At 43.5% G+C, this 21,293-nt stretch overlaps 1 protein-coding gene across 17 annotated transcripts in view; it reads left to right on the forward strand.

The window, feature by feature from the left end:
• The first annotated feature begins 16,564 nt into the window (after window positions 1–16,564).
• The window catches only part of LIMCH1 (LIM and calponin homology domains 1), a 348,742-nt gene continuing 344,013 nt past the window's right edge, over window positions 16,565–21,293 (forward strand). For all 17 annotated transcript variants that reach the window (XM_055588395.1, XM_055588396.1, XM_055588397.1 and 14 more), the window contains exon 1: window positions 16,565–16,757. In XM_055588395.1, coding sequence (XP_055444370.1) covers window positions 16,662–16,757 — 96 coding nt within the window. In that variant the 5' untranslated portion in view covers window positions 16,565–16,661. The remainder of the gene's footprint in view (window positions 16,758–21,293) is intronic.

A 21,293-nucleotide genomic window follows, 5' to 3' on the forward strand; every position in this document is an offset into this window, starting at 1 on the left:
TGTCCAGTGATTTCCTTACAAAGGTTCTGTGGTGCTAAAATGGATATGTCAACAGTGTTTATATTGGTTTTACTCTCTCACCAGGGAGAATGTCTGTCCCCCTACAATCTGACAAAAGTAACTATCAATCTATTTAGCATTTGTCAGTCTTATAGGCAAAGCAAGTGGAATTTTATTATAATATGTATTTTTGTGATTATTACTGATTTCTAAAAAAATGTTATGACCCTCGTTTCTCAGTTCAGGTGTGCAAAAGGCACTGCTTCTTTATTTTTCTGTGCTCAGCCTATTTTCTCAGTCTCTGGGGCCTCATTCCACTGGGCAGATGGGAACTTAGTCCACACACTTTTCCCTGGGATCAGTTGAACTCCAGGAGACTAAGTGTGAAGATGTTAGGTATGAGTACTGGCATGAGTTTTGGAGGTATCCAGCTGACTGGGGATGCCACTTCTCCTCTCTAGTATCTATTGGGATGAGATTGCTATCTTTCTACTTAGTCTTTGGTCATCAGTCCCTGTGGGATCAGACAAAAAGATGTCAAGGTCGCTTACTCCCATGCAGGAGGAGATTTCAGTTCTGACACCCCACTCCACCATTTCTGAGGCCCCCTTTGGGACACGGCATTGTGCTGCCCTGTGACAAGCTGGCATGTGAGAGGGATCATGAGGCTGTTGGAGGCTCCACCTGCCTGCCTAGTCACACCACCACTTCCCTGAGGCTGTCAGTATGGAACTCTGAGCTGTTGAGATGCTGGGAAGGAAGGGGAAAGGGAGAAAGTAAAATGCCCATTTAAAAACCTGGTAGGCTGCAGTCCATGGGGTTGCTAGAGCCAGACATGACTGAGCGACTTCACTTTCACTTTTCACTTTCATGCATTGGAGAAGGAAATGGCAACCCACTCCAGTGTTCTTGCCTGGAGAATCCCAGGGACGGGGCAGCCTGGTGGGCTGCCGTCTATGGGGTCGCACAGAGTCGGACACAACTGAAGCAGCTTAGCAGCAGCAGCAGAAGCAGCAGAGAGAGAGACATCATATGCTATCCCTTATATCGGGAATCTAAAAATAAATGAAACAAATTAACTTATTTATAAAACAGAAACAGACTCACAGACTTAGAGAAAGAACTTCTGGTTACCAGCAGGAGAAAGATGAGGGGAAGGGATAGTTCGGGAGTTTGAGATGGACATGTACACACTGCTATATTTAAAATGGATAATCAACAAGAACCTAATGTACAGCTCAGGGAACTCTGCTTAATGTTGTGTGGCAACCTGGATGGGAGGGGAGTTTGAGGGAGAATAGGTACATGGCTAAGCAGGCTGAGTCCCTTTGCTGTCCATTGGAAACTCTCACAACATTATTAATTGGCTGCGGCTGCTACGTCGCTTCAGTCATATCCGACTCTGTGCGACCCCATGGACGGCAGCCCACCAGGCTCTGCCATCCCTGGGGTTCTCCAGGTAAGAACACTGGAGTGGGTTGCCATTTCCTTCTCCAATGCATGAAGTAAAAAGTGAAAGTGAAGTCGCTCAGTCATGTCCGACTCTTCGCGACCCCATGGACTGCAGCCTACCAGGCTCCTCCACTCATGGCATTTTCCAGGCAAGAGTACAGGAGTGGGGTGCCATTGGCTATACTCCAATATAAAGTAAAAAAATTTAAAAAACACCTGGTAATATTTCAGAGTGTTATCCCATCATGTTATTGGCCAGTTGTACTCATCCTTTTGTGAAATGCCTCTTCTTATTCTTTGCTCAGACCAATTCCTTTCAACTTTCCCAAAGCACCATACTCTCATGTACTTCCAAATCTCTTTGTGCATACTTTTTCTTACGGCTATTCCTTGTTTCAATGATATGCATTATCATAGGTCTTTCTATTTCCCTCTAAGAAACATATATTATGCTATATGTTTAACATATGTACACGTGTTGAACATATACGTACATATATGTACACTGTACACATGCTATATGTTTAACATACACTGTTAAACATATATGCTGTATGTTTAACATATAATAATAAATAACATTTACTATTGCATATTTATTTGTTTGTGGGCAGTGTAGGCAATGTGCTTAGTCGCTCAGTCATGTCTGACTCTTTGTGACCCCATGGACTGCAGCCCACCAGGCTCCTCTGTCCATGGGGATTCTCCAGGCAAGAACACTGGAGTGGGCTGCCATGCCCTTCTCCAGGAATGTAGGCAATAAAACCTGCTGAAACAATGATGCTTCTCTTTGAAATTCTATATTCCTAGAAGAAAAGGATTGTGTCACAGAATTTTTTTTTCCATACTGAACAGATTTAGAAATACAGGAATAATTGTAACTCTTGGTGAATACACTCTAAAATGAGGATAAATAAACCATAGTGGTTTAATGTGCAGACTCTAGAATCAGAAAGAACTGAGTGAAGCTGGAATTTATTATCTATTAGCTGTTATGACTTTGGGCAAATTATTGATCCTTCTAAACCTCAGTTCTCTCATCTGTAAAACAGAACATTATAATGACTCTGTATGGAGTTGCTATAAAGTACAGTCATGCCACTTAGTAAGCAAACAACAAATATAGCTGATTATTACTAATAACCATTCTTTGGTAGAGAACAGTCTTCTGCTTGATACTTGATGGGCAGCATTGCAAACTATTTAAATCAAGTAATTTCTGCTAGAGAATTAAGCTAGAGAAGCAAACAAAAGGAACTGATACCATTGATGAGTGAAAAGGATTGATTATTCGATACCCTGCGTGTTGTTGTTTAGTCACTGAGTCATGTCTGACTCTTTCTGACCCATGGACTGTAGCCTGCCAGGTTCCTCTGTCCACGGAATTTCCCAGGCAAGAATGCTGGAATGGTTGCCATTTCCTTCTTCAGGGGATCTTCCCAATCCAGGGACCTTCCTGATCCAGGGATCAAACCTGGGTGTTCTGAATTGACAGGCAGATTTTTTACCACTGAGCCTCTCGGGAAGCCCACGCTATGTGTTAGGCTGATAAAAATACTGTATTCTGTGAACCAGTACATGATTGGGTTAGGAAGTGAGCACTACATGAATTTAAGGCAGGACTTGTGAATGCAAATGTCGTAGAGGCCACACAGCTACTACCAATGAATGAAGCAGGCAAGTGTGAAAGGGGAGGAGTGACAGGGACTGTGGCAAGTGGGAGAGCCACACCCCTCCCAGGGGCAGCCATTACTGTGCTTTGGCTTTGACCATGCAGGAATGCAGAGTCAGCCACATCTTATAAGTTTTTAAAAGAGAAGTTGGAAATCCAGAGCATTTTTTTTTTCCCTCTCATGGGTCTCCCTAATTTCTAGAATTTGGCAACTAATTCAAGCATTGTTTTAAAACACTGTGTGAGCCAAAAAACCATGTCTGCAGGCCAGAGCTGAATCACGGGTCACCAGTCTGTAACCTTTGATTTGAGATATCATCAACATTTTTAAGAAACACATAGGAATGTGGCAATTTTAGAGTTTAAAGGGATGAAAAATCATGACACAAACTTGGTCCAATGTAAAGTGAACTCTTTAATGTCCCATCTAGTCAATTGGTATTAAACATAGGTTAATTTTAAAATAAAACCTCATACAATATATTTTAACTCCTTTCATCCTTTAGTGAATGCTGCATGGAGGTTCAGCTGGATCTGTTTTCAATCTTGACCTCCTGTTGGAACAGCCCAGGGAGTTCCTAAGTAAACTTCATTCTCCTAACAGGCCTCTGCATGATATTAGCTAGAGAAAGCCCTGTAGCTCAACAGGCAGATGGCAGTAAGAAATTAACTTGAACTTCAGCAAGGCTGAGGTTTCCATGGGAACAGAGGAAGCAGCCATACTGCCTGGCATTTGAGCTGAATAGGAAACAGGCTCCCCATCAGCACAGTTTTAGAAAGGACTGTACTATTCTACCATTCTCTGCAGAGATGTTTAGTATTCCCTCCTAAAGTGCTTTAACTTTAGTTAATAACAGGATTATAAATGATACTCAGGTACATGCTTAAATACACTTAAGTGTCTGTGAGTATCAGATCTGAGAAAGACAGTATAAGGATTTAACTGCTGAAATCTGAAAACCATTAAAAGCTTTGGCAGTCTCCAGCACAAAAACTATATTCTTTACTAAGTGAGCCCATCACAAGAAGAAATCACTGTTTCCATCTTCATTTCCTATAAAGAATAGATGTTCAAATCAATGTGATTTTTGTCAATGTTTTCTTTTAGGGACAAAAGATATCATTAATACATATTTTGTCTGAACTTCCAGGCACTCAATTAATATGTGAGGATTAAGTAACTCTGGAGAGTACTATGCATTTTGGAATTAATGACTGAAGAGAGTTCATTTCACTTCCGTCTGTCTCACATCCAGAGGTGGATTAACTGGGAGGCTGAGGGAGTTTAAGCTTTGTGTTCCCTCTTTCACATTGGCCTCTTCCAAGACCCTGAGATGAGCCTTCAGAATGTTTACATGGTCATATATTTTTGTAACATTTATAAAAGAGATCTTAACTGCAATAGTTAGGGCTTGTGTCACTTTCCACGGAGACTTCCCCTCCATTGAGTGCTAAGGAAATGGTTGCAGGTATTTGGGGATCTGGGTAAAGAGCAGTTGAGTTGGGGGTACACTAAATATGGATTTAGTGGGATATGTTTATGTGCGTGGGCAGTTGTTCTGGTATAGGGACAACTTCCAGCAATATTTCCGCTGCCCACTCTGCCAATCACTCAGCATCGTGATACAAAGGGATTGAGAGAGAGATGACACGTTCCGTGGTGCCTGGCACCCTGGGATGTGGGTGTAGGGGAGAAACAAGATGGAAACGGAGCTAGGAGTTGGTCTGTGGAAAATTCTTTCCATCATCAGACTCATAAAGTTATAGATGGAGGATTTGGTTCTCAATGACTTCTAGTCAAACTGGATGTTCTAACCTATCAGAAGTAGTTCTGCTAATGCAGCATATACAATTATAAGCACACTGTACATTTTTTTAAAGAGTTGTTATTTTTTATTTTTGGCTGTGCTGGGTCTTCGTTGCTGTGTGGGCTTTTATCTGGTTGCAGCAAGTGGGGCTACTCTCTGGTTGCAGTGCTCAGGCTTCTCATTGCCGTGCCTTCTCCTGTGGAGCACGGGCTCTAGGGTGCATGGGCTTCAGTAGTTCGGCTTGTGGGCTTTAGAGCACAGGCTCAGTAGTTGTGGCTCTTGGGCTTAGTTGCTCCCTGCCATGTGGGATTTTCCTGCATCAGGGATCAAACCCATGTCTTCTGCATTGGCAGATGGATTCTTTACCACTGAGCCACTTGGAAAGCCCCTACATGGTACATTTTTCTTCTTCTTCTTCTTTTTTTTTTTTTTGAGAACAGAGACTTCCATACCTTTATTCTTTTTTTTTTTTTTTAAAAACCTTTTTTATTTTGTATTGGGGTATAGCCGATTAACAATGTTGTGATAATTTCAGGTGAGCAGTGAAGGGACTCTGCCATACATATACATGTATCTATTTCCCCCCAAACTCCCCTCCCATCCAGGCTGCCCCATAACATTGAGAAGAGTTCCATGTGTTATATAGTAGGTCCTTGTTGGTTATCATTTCAATTATAGCATTATCAGAATCTCTATGATTAAAATTTCCACTGAATTAACATGAAATACTGATGACAAATGTAATATAAAACTCAATACATAGCTACCACAGGAATGTTAATGGGAAAATTGTTAACAAGAACTGTCAATTGGAAGAATATTTAAGTCATTTTATTTTTAAAGGCATATTTAAATTTTTAAATATTTAAATTTACAGAGTAGAATGCACAAATCTGAAGTGTTTACCTCATTCACTTCTGTTCAGGTAACTTTATAACCACCACCTATGAAGATGCAAAACATTTCCATCACCCCAGAAGAAAAATTTAATTTCTAATATATTCATGTTTACAACATTAATATAGCTACAAACAAGAATATTTTGCTAAAAGAAAGCAATGTTCAACACAAGTAAACTCTTAGTGATAAAATTATCTTTACTAAAATTAAAAATTCAATAGAAAGATAAGAAAAAAGGTAGGAAGTCACCCAGAACATCAGTCACAAAGACAAAGAGATGGAAAATACAAGAGAAAAGATGAGACATGGAGGACCACTAAGAGAAACAACTCCAACAAAAGTCCTCGAAGAAGAAAATGGAAGGGAAGAAAGTTAAAAAGAAATGAGAAAGTTTAGATTAGAAGGATGTCATGACCCCAGATTTTGGAGAGTTATCCAGTACCTAGAAAATCAATAGTTCAGAAATGCTAGCTCACTAGCACTTTTTTTTTTAACTCACATTTCTCTTATGACATCCCCTTAAAATTTTGTGAAACAAATGCACCTGAAAAACTAAAAAAGAATATGTTAGAAAAGTATTTGACTTCACTATGGATTGGCTTAAACTATTTGTCCTAGATTACATTTATCCATTGCCGTTCATTCATTTATTCAGCACTTACTTGATACTAAGCCACAACAGTGCCACTTTCAAAGAGCTGATTCCTACAATACATCTAACCACAGGACAACATTATATGTGTAGAGCTATGCAGAGATATAAAGAGGCAGCTATTTCAGTGTTTTTCCATCATTATTAAATAATGTATTTTTAAAAGAAATATACTACTTTATCCTGGACACATTATACTTTCTGGATCTGATGATTCACGTACTTCATTACTTCTATAGGATTCTAGCCATTCTCTTTTGGCTCTCCTCCATTCTGTTCTTCTAGGAACTGTTTTATGGAATATTCATATTCTCTTAGCACCTTTTCCTATTTTCCTATGTTTCGTTCCATATAATTTCTAAAGATTCTTCTTCTACACTTTTTTTTTTTGGCTAAGCTGCCTCGAGGCATGTGGGATTTAGTTCCCCAACCAGGGACTGAATCTGTGTCCTCTGCATTCGAAGCACAGAGTCTAAACTGCTGGACCACCAGGGAATTCCCCTAAAGATCCATATTCTAGTTCACAAATTCTCTTTTCACTGTGTCTAATCTGTACTGTAACACATCTTTTGAGTTTTACATTTACAACTTTATTTTTCTGGTTGTTCTGGGGAGCCTAATCAGTTCTTTGTTGAGTCTCTTGAGTTTTGTTTAGATTGCATGGTTTTTGCATGCATTTTGTACTTTTAGATGGTAAGCTCCATTTCAGCAGAGTTTGTCTGGGGGATCCTGTGAGCCTTGGAAGGAGGGCATATCTTCTGAAAGGATTTTACATTTGCATCTTCTAGGTACCCAAGAGGTCCTGGACCTAATTCTAAGTTAATTTCTAAGCATGGGAGGTCACAGATCATGTGTAAGTTGTCCAAAAAGTGGATCAGGTCTTTGTTTACACATTCTCAGGGGAGGTTCACCCACCTCCCACCCAGAGGCGAGGTCAAGAAACAGGAGCTTCCTTATTGTCTCCTTCTATGGCGATGGTGATAGTGGAATATTTTCTGGTCTGTATTTCCTCTGCAGGAGTATTTCACGTGTGTGTGTGTGTTGCTGCTCAGTTTCATTTTTTTTTTTTACATAGCATAGATCCAGGGCCTGGAAATATAGGAGTAAAACTCCAGCCCTAGGATTCCGAGTCTAGCAACCCACTAGACTAGTCTAGCAACCGCTGGAAACCACAGTTACTAGTCTCTCCACAGAACAGTTGAGAGCTAATTCACAAGCTCACTGCTCTAGTTTTCTGCTTCTTCTCCATTTTGCATCCCTGAGAACTTCTTTTGAGCTCAACCATTCATGTAAAAAATTAAAAAAATATTTTGTGTGGCATTTATATGAGTTTTGTATTGAGTGAGAAAGTTAGCCTGCCATAATCTGAAAAATTAAAATTGTTATTCACATTATTTTTAAATGGCTTTCAAAATCAAACTATGATGAATTTGGACTATTTTTCAAAACCCTTCATAAAGATCCTCATATCTATTTTGTTACATTGAGAATCACTACATTATGGGAACACAGAAGAAGAGATGACTAGTTTTTGACGTGGTGGCTAAGAAAGTCATCAAAAAGGTGACGCTTAAGTCAGATCTTGGAGGATGAGACGTTTAGTACATTTATTTACCACCAACCATAGTTCAAAGTATTATTCACAATGAAATTTAGAGTTAGTCTTTGTCCAATTGATTGATCATATTGTATATATTAATAAGGATAGGAAATGGCAACCCACTCCAGTATACTTGCATGGAGGATCCCATAGACAGAGGAGTCTGGCAGGTTACAGTCCATAGGGTTGCAAAGAGTTGAACATGGCTGAAGTGACTGAGTATGCAAATGTGCTTATATTTATAGGTATATTTTTAATACATAGTATTATCAAAGCTATTATTAACCCCTGGTTACTAAGTGCTAAGCAAAGAAACAGATGCTTTATCAAGAAAACTGAGGCTCCAGGAAGTTAAATAGCATTTTCACTTACATAACATGTGGCATCTATGAAATGTGCCCTTCAGGGAGCTAAACTGACCAAGGGCCCCAGTTGCTGTGCTCTGAAGTCCACTGCCATATTAGCATTGAATAGCACGTCCCACTGGGCTGCCCCCAGCCCATTACTAAATTCAGCAGGGATACAGAAGGGACTAAGGCAGGCTTCTTCTGGGGCACCCATGACTCTTTTGGAAGCTGACTTTGGTTCATGGATCTTCCAATGGCCTCGCTGAAAGGCAGCTATGACAGTGCTCTACCTGACCTTCTTTTCCCTCTCTTCTCTCAGGTCAGACTTGTACTGTGCTCTGACTGCTTTTCTATCATTTCTCTCACAGTCATTTCCCTAATAAAACTCTTGCACTTTTAATTCCATCTTAGTGTCTGCTTCTCAGAAGACCCAGACTGTCATACTAAGGTCAACCTCAAAACCCATGCTCTTACAAAGAATAACTAAAAACGCATTAAGTCTCTAAATGTAAGAATGACGACTATAAAACTATTAGAAGAAAACACAGGCATAAATCTTTGTGACCTTGGATTAGGCAATGCTTCTTAGATATGACACTAAAAGCACAAACAACCAAAGAGAAAAAATGGATGCGTTGGCCTCTGTCAAAATTAAAAAAATTTTGTGCTTTCAAGGACAGCTTCAAGAAAGTGAAATATTAACACACAGAATGGAAGAAAATACCTGCAAATCATATAGCTAATAAGGGGCTCCTACTTAAAATATATAAGGAGCTCATAACTCAATAGTAAAAAGAGAAATGACTCAATTTACAAAAGGACAAAGATCTGAATAGACATTTCTTCTGACAAGATGTCCAAATGGCCATTATGTACAAGAAAAGATGCTTAACATCATTAGTCATCAGTTCAGTTGAGTCACTCAGTCGTGTCCAACTCTTCGCGACCCCATGAATCACAGCACGCCAGGCCTCCCTGTCTATCACCAACTCCTGGAGTTCACTCAAACTCACGTCCATTGAGTCAGTGATGCCATCCAGCCATCTCATCTTCTGTCGTCCCCTTCTCCTCCTGCCCCCAATCCCTCCCAGTATCAGGCTCCTTTCCAATGAGTCAACTCTTCGCATGAGGTGGCCAAAGTATTGGAGTTTCAGCTTCAGCATGAGTCCTTCCAAAGAACACTGAAGACTGATCTCCTTCAGAATGGACTGGTTGGATCTCCTTGCAGTCCAAGGGACTGTCAAGAGTCTTCTCCAACACCACAGTTCAAAAGCATCAATCTTCAGCGCTCAGCTTTCTTCACAGTCCAACACTCACATCCATACATGACCACTGGAAAAACCATAGCCTTGACTAGATGGACCTTTGTTGGCAAAGTAATGTCTCTGCTTTTGAATAAGCTATCAAGGTTGGTCATAACTTTCCTTCCAAGGAGTAAGCGTCTTTTAATTTCATGGCTGCTATCACCATCTGCAGTGATTTTGGAGCCCCAGAAAATAAAGTCTGACACTGTTTCCACTGTTTCCCCATCTATTTCCCATGAAGTGATGGGATCGGATGCCATGATCTTCGTTTTCTGAATGTTGAGCTTTAAGCCAACTTTTTCACTCTCCTCTTTCACTTTCATCAACAGGCTTTTGAGTTCCTCTTCACTTTCTGCCATAAGGGTGGTGTCATCTGCATATCTGAGGTTATTGATATTTTTCCTAGCAATCTTGATTCCAACTTGTGCTTCTTCCAGCCCAGCATTTCTCATGATGTACTCCAAATATAAGTTAAATAAGCAGGGTGACAATATACAGCCTTGATGTACTCCTTTTCCTATTTTGAACCAGTCTGTTGTTCCATGTCCAGTTTTAACTGTTGCTTCCTGACCTGCATATAGGTTTCTCAAGAGGCAGATCAGGTGGTCTAGGATTCCCATCTCTTTCAGAATTTTCCACAGTTTATTGTGATCTACACAGTCAAAGGCTTTGGCATAGTCAATAAAGCAGAAATAGATGTTTTTCTGGAACTCTCTTGCTTTTTTGATGATCCAGCGGATGTTGGCAATTTGATCTCTGGTTCCTCTGCCTTTTCTAAAACCAGCTTGAACATCTGGAAGTTCACGGTTCACGTATGGCTGAAGCCTAGCTTGGAGAATTTTGAGCATTACTTTACTAGTGTGTGAGATGAGTGCAATTGTGTGGTAGTTTGAGCATTCTTTGGCATTGCCTTGCTTTGGGATTGGAATGAAAACGGACCTTTTACAGTCCTGTGGCCACTGCTGAGTTTTCCAAATTTGCTGGCATATTGAGTGCAGCACTTTCACAGCATCATCTTCCAGGATTTGCAATAGCTCAATTGGAATTACATCCCCTCCACTAGCTTTGTTCGTAGTGATGCTTTCTAAGGCCCACTTGACTTCACATTCCAGGATGTCTGGCTCTAGTTGAGTGATTACACCATCATGATTATCTTGGTCGTGATTTAGTCATCAGGGAAATGCAAATTAAAACCACAGTGAGATACCACTTCACACCCTCTAGAGTCTCTGTAATCAAAAAGTTGGAAAATGACAAGTGTTAGCAAGGAGGTAGAAAAAGTGCAACCCTTTTTTACACTTCTGGTGGGAATGTAAAATGGTGCAGCTACTTTGGAAAACAGTCAGTAGTTTACCAAAAAGTTTAAACACAGAGTTATCAAATAACCCAGCAATTCTGCTTCCTGGTGTATGCCCAAGAGAAATGAAAACATATGTCCACACAAAAACTTGTACATGAATGTTTATAGAAGCATTATTAATAGTAACCAAAACCTGGAAACAACCCAAGGGCCTATCAACTGATGAATGGATATACAAAATATGGTATAGCCATACAATGGCATATTATTAGGTTGGTGCAAAAGTAATTGCAGTTTTGCATTGTTGAACTTTGCCGTTTGACATTGTAATACTTTCTTAACTAAATGTGATTATGTTATACATAATTTTAATGTGCATTTCTTGCATTATGGGCTTCCTTTGTGGCTCAGCTGGTAAAGAATCCACTTGCAATGTGGGAGACCTGAGTTTGATCCCTGAGAAGATCTCTTGGGAAGATCCCCTGGAGAAGGGAAAGGCCACCCACTCCAGTATTCTGGCCTGGAGAATTCCATGGACTGTATAGTCCATGGGGTCCCAAAGAGTCAGACACGACTGAGCAACTTTCACTTTCTTGCATTATGTTTTTTTTTTTGCTAATGACATTACTTGCTGTTTATTTTATATGTATTTTAGACTATGGAGAGGATGTTAGACAAAAAGCGAATTTTTTTTTTTTTTTTTTTGCCCAAAAAGCGAATTTGAGTGATCTTTTTATTCAATTTCAAAATAGGTCATAAAGCAGCAGATACAACTTGCAACATCAACAACGCATTTGGCCCAGCAACTGCTAACAAACAGTGGTTCCAGAAGTCTTGCCAAGGAGACAAGAGCCTTGAAGATGAGGAGTGCAGTGGTCAGCCACGAGAAGTTGACAATGACCAATTAATTGAGCTGATCATCCAAGCTGATCCTCTTGCAACTACAGGAAAAGTTGTTGAAGAACTCAACATTGACCATTCCATGGTTGTTCGGCATTTGAAGTAAACTGGAAAGGTGAAAAAGCTTGATAAGTGGGTGCCTCATGAGCTGACTGCAAATCAAAAAAAATCACAGTTTTGAAGTGTCGTCTTCTCTTATTCTATGCAACAACAACAAACCATTTCATCATCAGATTGTGATGTGTGACAAAAAGTGTATTTTATATAACTGGTGACCACCAGCTTAGCGGTTGGACCAAGAAGAAGCTCCAAAGCACTTCCCAAAGCCGAACTTGCACCAAAAAATGTCAAGGTTGCTGGTGGTCTAGTACCCATCTGATTCTCTACAGCTTTCTGAATCCTGGCGAAACCATTACATCTGAGAAGTATGCTCAGCAAATTGAAAAGATACACCAAAAACTGCAACGCTTGCAGCCAGCATTGGTCAACAGAAAGAGCTCTATTCTTTTCCATGACAACGACTAACCGCATGTCGCACAACCAATGCTTCAAAGTTGAACCAATTGGGCAATGACGTTTTGCCTCATCTGCCATATTCACCTGGCTTCTTGTTAACTGACTATTACTACTTCAAGCATCTCAGCAACTTTTTGCAGGGAAAATGCTTCCACAACCAACAGGAGGCAGAAAATGCTTTCCAAGAGTTCCTGGAATCCTGAAACACGAACTTTTTATGCTACAGGAATAAAACAACTTATTTCTTGTTGGCAAAAATATGTCGATTGTAATCATTCCTATTTTGATTAATAAAGATGTGTTTGAGCCTAGTTATAATGATTTAAAATTCATGGTCTGAAACCCCAATTACTTTTTCATCAACTGAATATTTGTCCATATAAAGGAATAAAGTACTGATACATGCTGCCACATGGATGAACCCTGAAAACATTCTGCCAAGTGAAAGAAGCCACACACAGAGGACCACATAATGTATGATTCCATTTATTTGAAATTTCCAGAATAATCAATATTATAGGGACAGAAAGTGGATTAGTGGTTGCCACGTCTTGGGAACATGGGAGGTTAGGGATATGACTGCTAAAGGGTATGCAGTTTCTTTTTGGAGGGATTAAAATGCTCCAAAATTAATGTGGTGATGGTTGCACAACTCTGTGAATATACCTAAAAAACATTGAACTATACACTCCAAGGGGTGGATTGTATGGTATGTGAATGATACTTCTAAGTGGGTGGATTGTATGGTACATGAATGATACTTTAAGAAACCTGTTCCCCCACCAAAATCCATGCTCTTCAAATACCTTATATCCCTCATTTGGCATTTATTATACAGTATTTTGTCTTACAGTTTTTTTGTTTTTTTTTTTTCTGATCAAATGTTGCTTCACATCCCCAAAATAGTGGCAATGATTTCTGAATTGTAGGGTTTCCTCCTGGAGAAGGCAATGGCACCCCACTCCAGTACTCTTGCCTGGAAAATCCCATGGATGGAGGAGCCTGGTAGGCTGCAGTCCATGGGGTCGCTGAGGGTCAGACACGACCGAGCGACTTCACTTTCACTTTTCACTTTTATGCATTGGAGAAGGAAATGGCAACCCACTCCAGTGTTCTTGCCTGGAGAATCCCAGGGATGGGGGAGCCTGGTGGGCTGCTGTCTATGGGGTCGCACAGAGTCGGACACGACTGAAGTGACTTAGCAGTAGCAGCAGGGTTTCCTCCAGATTAGTTTTCTTCATTATATTTTTCAGATTTTTTTCCGACTGGCACATATTACTTTTATATATGAAAAATAGACGATACAGAAATGAAATCCCTTTGTGGATTCATGTGATGCTAGTACAATCTCTTACACATAATAGGTGCTTAGCAATGATTTGTAAGTATTATTGATAATGGAACTAGGTTTGAATTCTATTATAGTTTTAAGTCCTTAAAGTCCTTTGGTAACTTATGTGACTTTGTTTTTGGTAATAGAGTTCAGGAAAAACAAATGTTACTTTGTGATTATAAACCTTAAAAGACTTAAAAAGTATTTGCACTGAAAGAAAAAAAAAATATGCTTTAGTTTGAATACCAATTGTGATAGCAGATACTTCAGAGATATGGTGGGTTTACTCCTAACGCTTGTTTTCCATGGATTCAGCTATGTCATTCGGGTCATCGGGCTTTCCCAACTCCTAGTCACTCCATGCAGTGGCATCTGCCTAAAGGGGCATTTCGTAGCAGTGTGATGGATCATTTTCTCAATTATTCACTTCACCATGTTTCTTCATGGAGACAAAGTCACCTTCTGACTGTATTTTACTAACCCTTTTCCTCTGCTTGCCGTCTTCACTCTTTTTTATAATTTCTCCTTCCTCTCGTTCTTTCTGGTCAGCTGGCTTGTGCTGAGCACTAATTACATGCCAGGCACGGTTTTGGTTCTTTCACATTCAGAACTCCTGTTTGCTCCTCACAATGATTTGCTGAAATGTTGCCATGTCAACCTCATTTGAGATGAGGAAACTGAGGCACATATTGTAAGCGGCAGAGCCTGGACTGGGACTGGTAAGGCGGCTTGGTGTGCAGTTAAGAGTAGATCTGGCGCCAGGCTGTCTGGGCTTGAATCAGGGCTTCACTGCTCACCAGCTGTGCGGCACCCCTCTCTGTCCCCTGGTTTTTTCCTAGGAATGGTAATAGTCTATCTCACAGGGTTGGAATAGGGAATGAATTAGTCAATTATTTGTAATGCACTTAAAACAGTGCCTGGCACAATTCAAGCACCATATAAGTGTTCTAAAAGTAAATAAACTGAAGCCTGTCTGACTCCAAAGCCAGTAACAGTGGAATTTCAGGCCTGCTCTTTTGTTTCATCCCCCTATTACAACAGCAGAATTGGACAAAGATGAAACTTGGGACTCTGAACAGGAAAGACACTTAGCTGCTGAGACACCCAGGGACTTCTTGCTCTGTCCACTGTGGTCTGACACCCTGCTTCTCACCCGTCTCTCCCATGCTGTTTTTTCCACCTGATTCTTTCCTCAACACACTCCAGTCACACTGGTCTTCTGTAGGCCTATGACCTCCACCAAACTTATATCTATCTGAAGGCCTTTGCACCTATCTGGAAATGTTTCTCCAGTTTTTTGCATGGCTATCATCTTTCTCATTCATGTCACCTCATCATGTCATCTTGACAGAAAAACTTTCCTTGGTCATCAGTCGGGTTCTCATGCATAACAGAAGGCATGCTCAAATAAAGGTGGCTGAGAAGAGTTAATTGAGACCATTAGGGACTTCTCTGGTGGTCCAGTGGCTAAGACGTTGTGCTCCAAATGCAAGGGGCCAGGGTTCCATCCCTGGTCAGGGAACTAGATCCCATATACTGCAACTAAAGAGCTCACATGACCCCAATGAAGAAGATCGAAGATCTTGCCTGCTGGAACTAAGATCCCCACTCAGCTAAATAAGTAAAAGAGACAATTATCAGGGAGTGGGCAGGCCAGACACCAGAATGAGATGGGGAGTGGGCCTGGGGAAGTGGGGTGCAACAAGAGACAGGGGACTGTCAGAGAACTTAAGGAGGGGCCCCAGCCTTGCAACCTTCCTCAGAGTGGAGCAGAGCAGCCAATCCCCTAGCCTTCTGCAGTAAGATGTACCTAAAACATCCCCACGGCCTTCTCCTCCAGCCTGCTGACCTCTTGCCCTCCCTCCCATTATCAGAGCCTGGACCCACAGGTCAGCCTCCCAGGTGAAGGTGGAGAGTCAATCTGAAGTTAGCAATATCCTCTTCCCAGGTCATAGTTTATCTTCTCCTAACTGTTTAGCATGTATTACTCGCCACCATTATCTTCTTTTTTATCCCTTTTCCTCTAGAACGTAATTATTTTGAGCGCCAAAACTCCTCAGTTCTTCCTCTCCCCTCCTCTCCCCTCCCTTCCCTTCTCTTTTTTCATCTTTGTAGTCCCGACACATAGTAGGTGCACAATAAAGATGAGTTAAATCAATCAACACAGGTAGCTTGCCTGGAGAGACAAAGGTTTATAAAGGGTCGTTTATCTTCTTTATCTTACAGAAAGATCAGGCGACTGAACATCCCTGGCACGGGGTCAGAGGGCTGCCCGTCTTTCCCCCCACTTCCGTAGCTAGGGTTGGCGCGGGGTGCGGCAGGTGCGGGCGGCCACTGCCCCGCTGCGGCAGCGCGGGCTCCCCCGGGGACGCGTGCGCCGCGCTGGCCGCGCGTCTGCCAGGTGCCGCCCGACTTGCTGGCCCCTCCGCAGCCAGTGGGGCGCGGGGACATGCGGGGCGGCTGGCCGAATCTCTCTCCGGGTCGCGTTGCGGGAAGGGGAGGGAGATACTCAGCGCTCACTCTCGGTTATTTTTAGTCGGTGGCTGACACCCCCGCCCGGGAGGGGGTGGTGCGGAGCCCGCAGAGGTGGGGGTGGGGTGGGGTGGAGAGGGAGCTCCCGGCACCCGGGCGCTCGCTCCGGCGGGGACACACAGCGCGGCCAAGCCGGGCGGCGCGGGGAACAGCTGCGGCGGCGTGGTCGGCGGCAGCGCGGCGCTCCTCCGGGACCTGCGCCGCGCGGGGGCGGGGCGGGCCGGGGAGGAGAGCGGGCGGGCGGGAAGGGGCGGGGAGCGCGCTCCTGCGGCGGCGGCAGCAGCGGCGGCGGCGGCCGTCCTCATCCCGGCGGCCCGGCGCTCGAGTGGACGCGGGGCTTCGCAAATGGCTTGTCCCGTTCTCGGTCTGGAAGCCCTCCAGCCCCTGCAGCCCGAGCCGCCCCCCGAGCCCGCCTTCTCCGAGGCGCAGAAGTGGATCGAGGTAGGTACCCCGCGGCGGGCGGGCGGGCGGCCTGGTAGGGGCAGCCCGGAGCCGCCGACCCGCACACGCCAGGACGACAGGTCTGGTCTCGCCTCCCCCACCCCTCGCTTTCTTTTACCGGCTGCTCCCGGTCAGCCGGCAGGGCCTCAAGCGAGCTGCGACCCCCAAGACGCTTTGGCGCTGGAGTCTCGGGCGAGGGTGGGCGCATAGGGAGGACACTGCGGTCTAGCTGTGCGTGTCGGGGGCGGGAAGCGGTGCCCTGCGCTTCCATCCCTCCTGCCCGCCAGTCGCGCAAATCTCAGCTCCTGCCGCTTCCAGGCGCTGCCCGGGGAAGCGCAGTGAGAGCAGAAGCGCCGCAGAGGCGCATCAGGCGGGAGCCCCCGGAGTCCTTGTGGACGTCGCATTTCGGGAGTCCTGCTCCCCGTCCTACATCCGCCCCGAGCCCCCCTCCCCGTTCTTCCGGAGCGGAGTTGTTAATGTCTCACGGAATCGCACACCCACCGGAGCCTCTGGTTGTATTCCTGGCACCGGGTCAGGTGTGAGGCTGGCACAGCACAGAGGGCCCGGGAGCCTGCAAGACCCACCTGCGAATGCACCATTTGCATAGACGTTGCCCATTTATTGGCAGTCCCCTCTCCATCCCAGAGGTGTCGGTTCCTGGCCCCGTTGGCATATTTCACTTCTTAAATGGCTCGGTGGCAGGCCAGGGAAATCACTGGAGCTCTCGGCTGGCTCAGTCCAGGAAGCGCTCGCCGGGCGATCCTGATTGTCGATGTCTATCTGTAGACGCAGCTTGGTGGCCCCGCGCTCCGAAATGCCGTGTCTGCGGGGCTTAGGACGCTTGGAGGGCGCGAGGGGGTAAAGGTGACCCCCTATGATCTATGCAGTGAGCCTCTGTTTCGGCAGGCAGCCTTTCTTGAAGCTTAGTGGGAGGCTAATTTCACCCTGTTTTCCTCAGGGACGGGCAGCTCACCCTCCCTGGTAGTTCAAAGGAAGAACTGTACCGCTAAGTCATGATCCGGTAATGGTGAAGCCTGTTATTACTCAGACGGTCACTTAGAGACACCCCCCTGTGGCACGCACGTCTCGATGCTGTTGTACAGATTGAAATCTGCTGAACTGCCTGAGGAAACCACTTAATGCTGCTCTAATGCCCCAGCCAGAGGCCTGCACCTTACCAGGTTAACCTGCTTCAAGGAAGCAAGAGTGTTAGGCAGAGTTTGCTGCTGCTGTTGCTAAGTTGCTTCGGTCAGAGTTTAGAAAGATCTATTTAAAAATAGGGTTAAAACAAACAAAAACAGAAGAATAAACTCAAAGCTCTGTTGCTATAAGCCCCAATCATGTCTCTCATAATTTGATGGCTCATGACCAGATGAGAAAAAGACTGTGACTTTTGTCTGTGATATGTGGCTGGCACAGCTTGGCCTGTGACAGGTGCTTTCTCTGTGCTTCATACTTGGGTTCATAGGACATCCAGGAAGCATTTGTAGTCACGGGCTTGGCTGAGAGTTGGAGAATTGTGTTTTTCTTGTTCTTGAACTTTAAAATTCTCAGGAGAGATTTTTGATGTGGATGGTGATGAAGGGAAGGATAAGAGCAGAACACTTTACAGTTCTTGAAGGCAAGTGGTTTATTCCCAATTTCATTAATTGTAACACGGACGTACTGTACTTGAAAAAAAAATGTATTTTGGTATAGTTACACACAGGAGAGTGTATACTTCCTAAGTGCACACCTCCGTGAATTTTGACCTAGGTATATAGTAGTACTATGCTGTTGTTTAGTTGCTCAGTCATGTCCATCTCTTTGCAACCCCATGGACTCTAGCCCACCAGGCTCCTCTGTCCATGGGATTTCCCAGGCAGGAATACTGGAGTGAGTTGTCATTTCCTTCTCCAGGGAATCTTCCTGACCCAGGGATCAAACCTGCGCTGCATTGGCAGGTGGATTCTTTACCACTGAGCCACCAGGGAAGCCCATACAGTACTATAGCCCCTCACCTAGGTCATGATCTAAAACATTTTCCATCCAGGTCACAGTCTGTTTTTAAGTGGTGGTATATTTCAAGCTAAATATTATGCAGCGCAGAATATCTGCTTTTGTCCTGGTTCCACAGATTTTTTAAAAAGAAGGGCTTCCTTAAGAAAGCTGAGCCCTATTGGGCCCTATAGACAGTTGGACATTGTTCTTGATGCTTTACCAGAACTACCAACTTAAGAATGTGAAAGCCACAGCGGGCAGTGCGTGGCTTTAGGATGAAGCAGCCGTGGCTCTGTGCATGTGCATTATTGAAGTGGCCTATCTCCTTTCAATCACGGAGTTGGGTTTCAAGGAAAGGAGAGCTTCCCCTCCCAGGCTGTATAAAAAGGTGTTTGCTCCAGAGAGGTAGAGACTGCCCGTCTTCCTTCCCGGAGGTTCCTCTTTAAATGTAAATGCCCTGTCTGCAAAGCGGGGGGGGGGGAACCCAGCGGCAGTAACAGATGGTTCTGCGCCCAGTTGCCCAGTGAACAAAGATTCCTCAGCTAATATAGCAATAATGTAGTACTTAGTGTGAGCTGAATTCCCAGGGGGACTGTTATCTGGAGACAATTGCATCTCCTTTAGGGGCCCCATTGTCTTTGGCAACACCCTCATTGGTAGGGCTTTGTTTTTCACTTTTGTTCAGCTGGTGATTAAATTTCCCACAGGCTTTTTTTTTTCTTTTGAGTAGTCAGGAATTTCACCTTTTCAAAAAAAATGTTCCCTTGGGTGTAGCAGGTTAATAAACAAACTTTGCAACTTGTCTCTTCTCTTCAGTCCCTGGTCTTCCTTAAGTCAAGGATTGGGCTTGAAAACTGTTCATTCTTAATAAAGGCTCAGGGAACAAGCTCCAGGAGATAACTTGTTAGTGAGGAATTTCTCGGCCTGCAGCCTTGGCTATTTGAGGGCTGTGTTACTGGGCAGGAAACGGTGGCCTGGGAACCATGCCCCAACCTCACCCCACCCCTAGCCTCTGCCTTGGCTGGCAAAGGTGAAGGCCTCGATGGAGGTCATAGGCCCAGGGGAGGGGTGGGGTGGGGTGGGGGTGGGGTGGTGGGAAGTGGGAATAGTTCCCTAACACTTTCAGTGACTTTTTATAGCTGTCGGAGCAGGCTACGTGTCTTAATGTGGCATTGGGGAGACTCCTGAAGGAAACAGTGAACTTTAAGCATTAACTCAGGCTACCAGCAGGCAGGGGTCTAAATTCCTTGCACATTCCTTTTCTAGCAGAGCGTCCTAAGCAAAGCGGCAGCAAGTGCAGCACAGTGGTCAGAGGTCAGGCTCTGGGGCTGGGCAGCCTAGGTTAGCATCCTGGGTGTACTGCCTTCCAGCTGTGTGACATTGGACAAGGCTGTGTTTCCTCTCCTTTTGGTTCTAAATCGTTTCTTTGAAAGCTAGCTCTAGAAAAATAACAGAGATATTGTTGAAAGTGGCTGTAAAACAGGGATACTAATAATAGATTACCTATCTGAAAGGAGTGCTGTGAGAATGAAGTAAGTTAATAACATTTAAGATGCTTAGACTAGTACCTGGCTTTTAGGAAGTGCTGCATAAGTAAAAGTTATTATTATTTTTGCCATGATATCACTACTGCTATTAATATCAGTACTATCATTACTATGAGAATACTACCATCACCACTGCTACCTTTATTAACGCTACTGTTATTGCTATTACTGTTGTTCCTATTGTTAACAACACCTGCCGTTGAGTTTGAAAGAAAATCTTTAGAACCCTGAGTTTTTAGTGTAAAAAATAGAATTCAGTTATCTACCCATCTCATTCTATTGTCTTACCTTATGAACGCCAGATAGCTGGTCTCAAAGTTAAGTAGGTGCTGTGTGTTATTCTAACTTGTGCTAAGAGAGATTGAGGCTTCAGAGGAGAACCAGTAACATCTACTGATAAGATGACCCTGATAGTCCAATGAGGCTTAGAAAATTATTCCTCAATATTATGTTGACTATTTAAGTTTAATGCCTTTAAAGTCTTTATTAGACTCCAAGCAGGATGCTCAGTTTTCCTCCTCTTGAAGACAATCCAACATTAAATCGTTATACAAACGGCAGTTGTCTGAATAGTCATCTCCAGTATAGCAGTGTTTTGTTAATTGAAGTTGTGTCAGTGCCCTCTAGAAAAAGAATAAGTCCCCCATTTATTTTCCTTCCTGCTTCCTCACTTCTTTTTCCTCTTTCTCCCACTGCCCCCCACTGCCAACGCCCATGATGGTATTTGTTAAGTTACAGGGCTTTGTTACCAGGTAGATGATTTGAATTTTCTTGGTTCCCCTCCTGACCTTTGCCTCTCCACCCACAACAATATTTATCTGTTCTAATCTATAGTTATTCTCTGCAATGCCAAATACTTATTGGAGAAACAGATGTTGCTTCAACTTGGTTTCAGTTGTGATCTGGAACAAGTTGCCAGGCCTTTAAGGAGGGGTAATTTCAACCCAACTCAGCCTTACTTCTTAACTTGAGATGTTTCTGGACTCCTTTAACTTTAATCATGACATGC

The sequence above is a fragment of the Bubalus kerabau genome, chromosome 7 (assembly GCF_029407905.1).
Source record: "Bubalus kerabau isolate K-KA32 ecotype Philippines breed swamp buffalo chromosome 7, PCC_UOA_SB_1v2, whole genome shotgun sequence".
Taxonomy (NCBI): domain Eukaryota; kingdom Metazoa; phylum Chordata; class Mammalia; order Artiodactyla; family Bovidae; genus Bubalus; species Bubalus kerabau.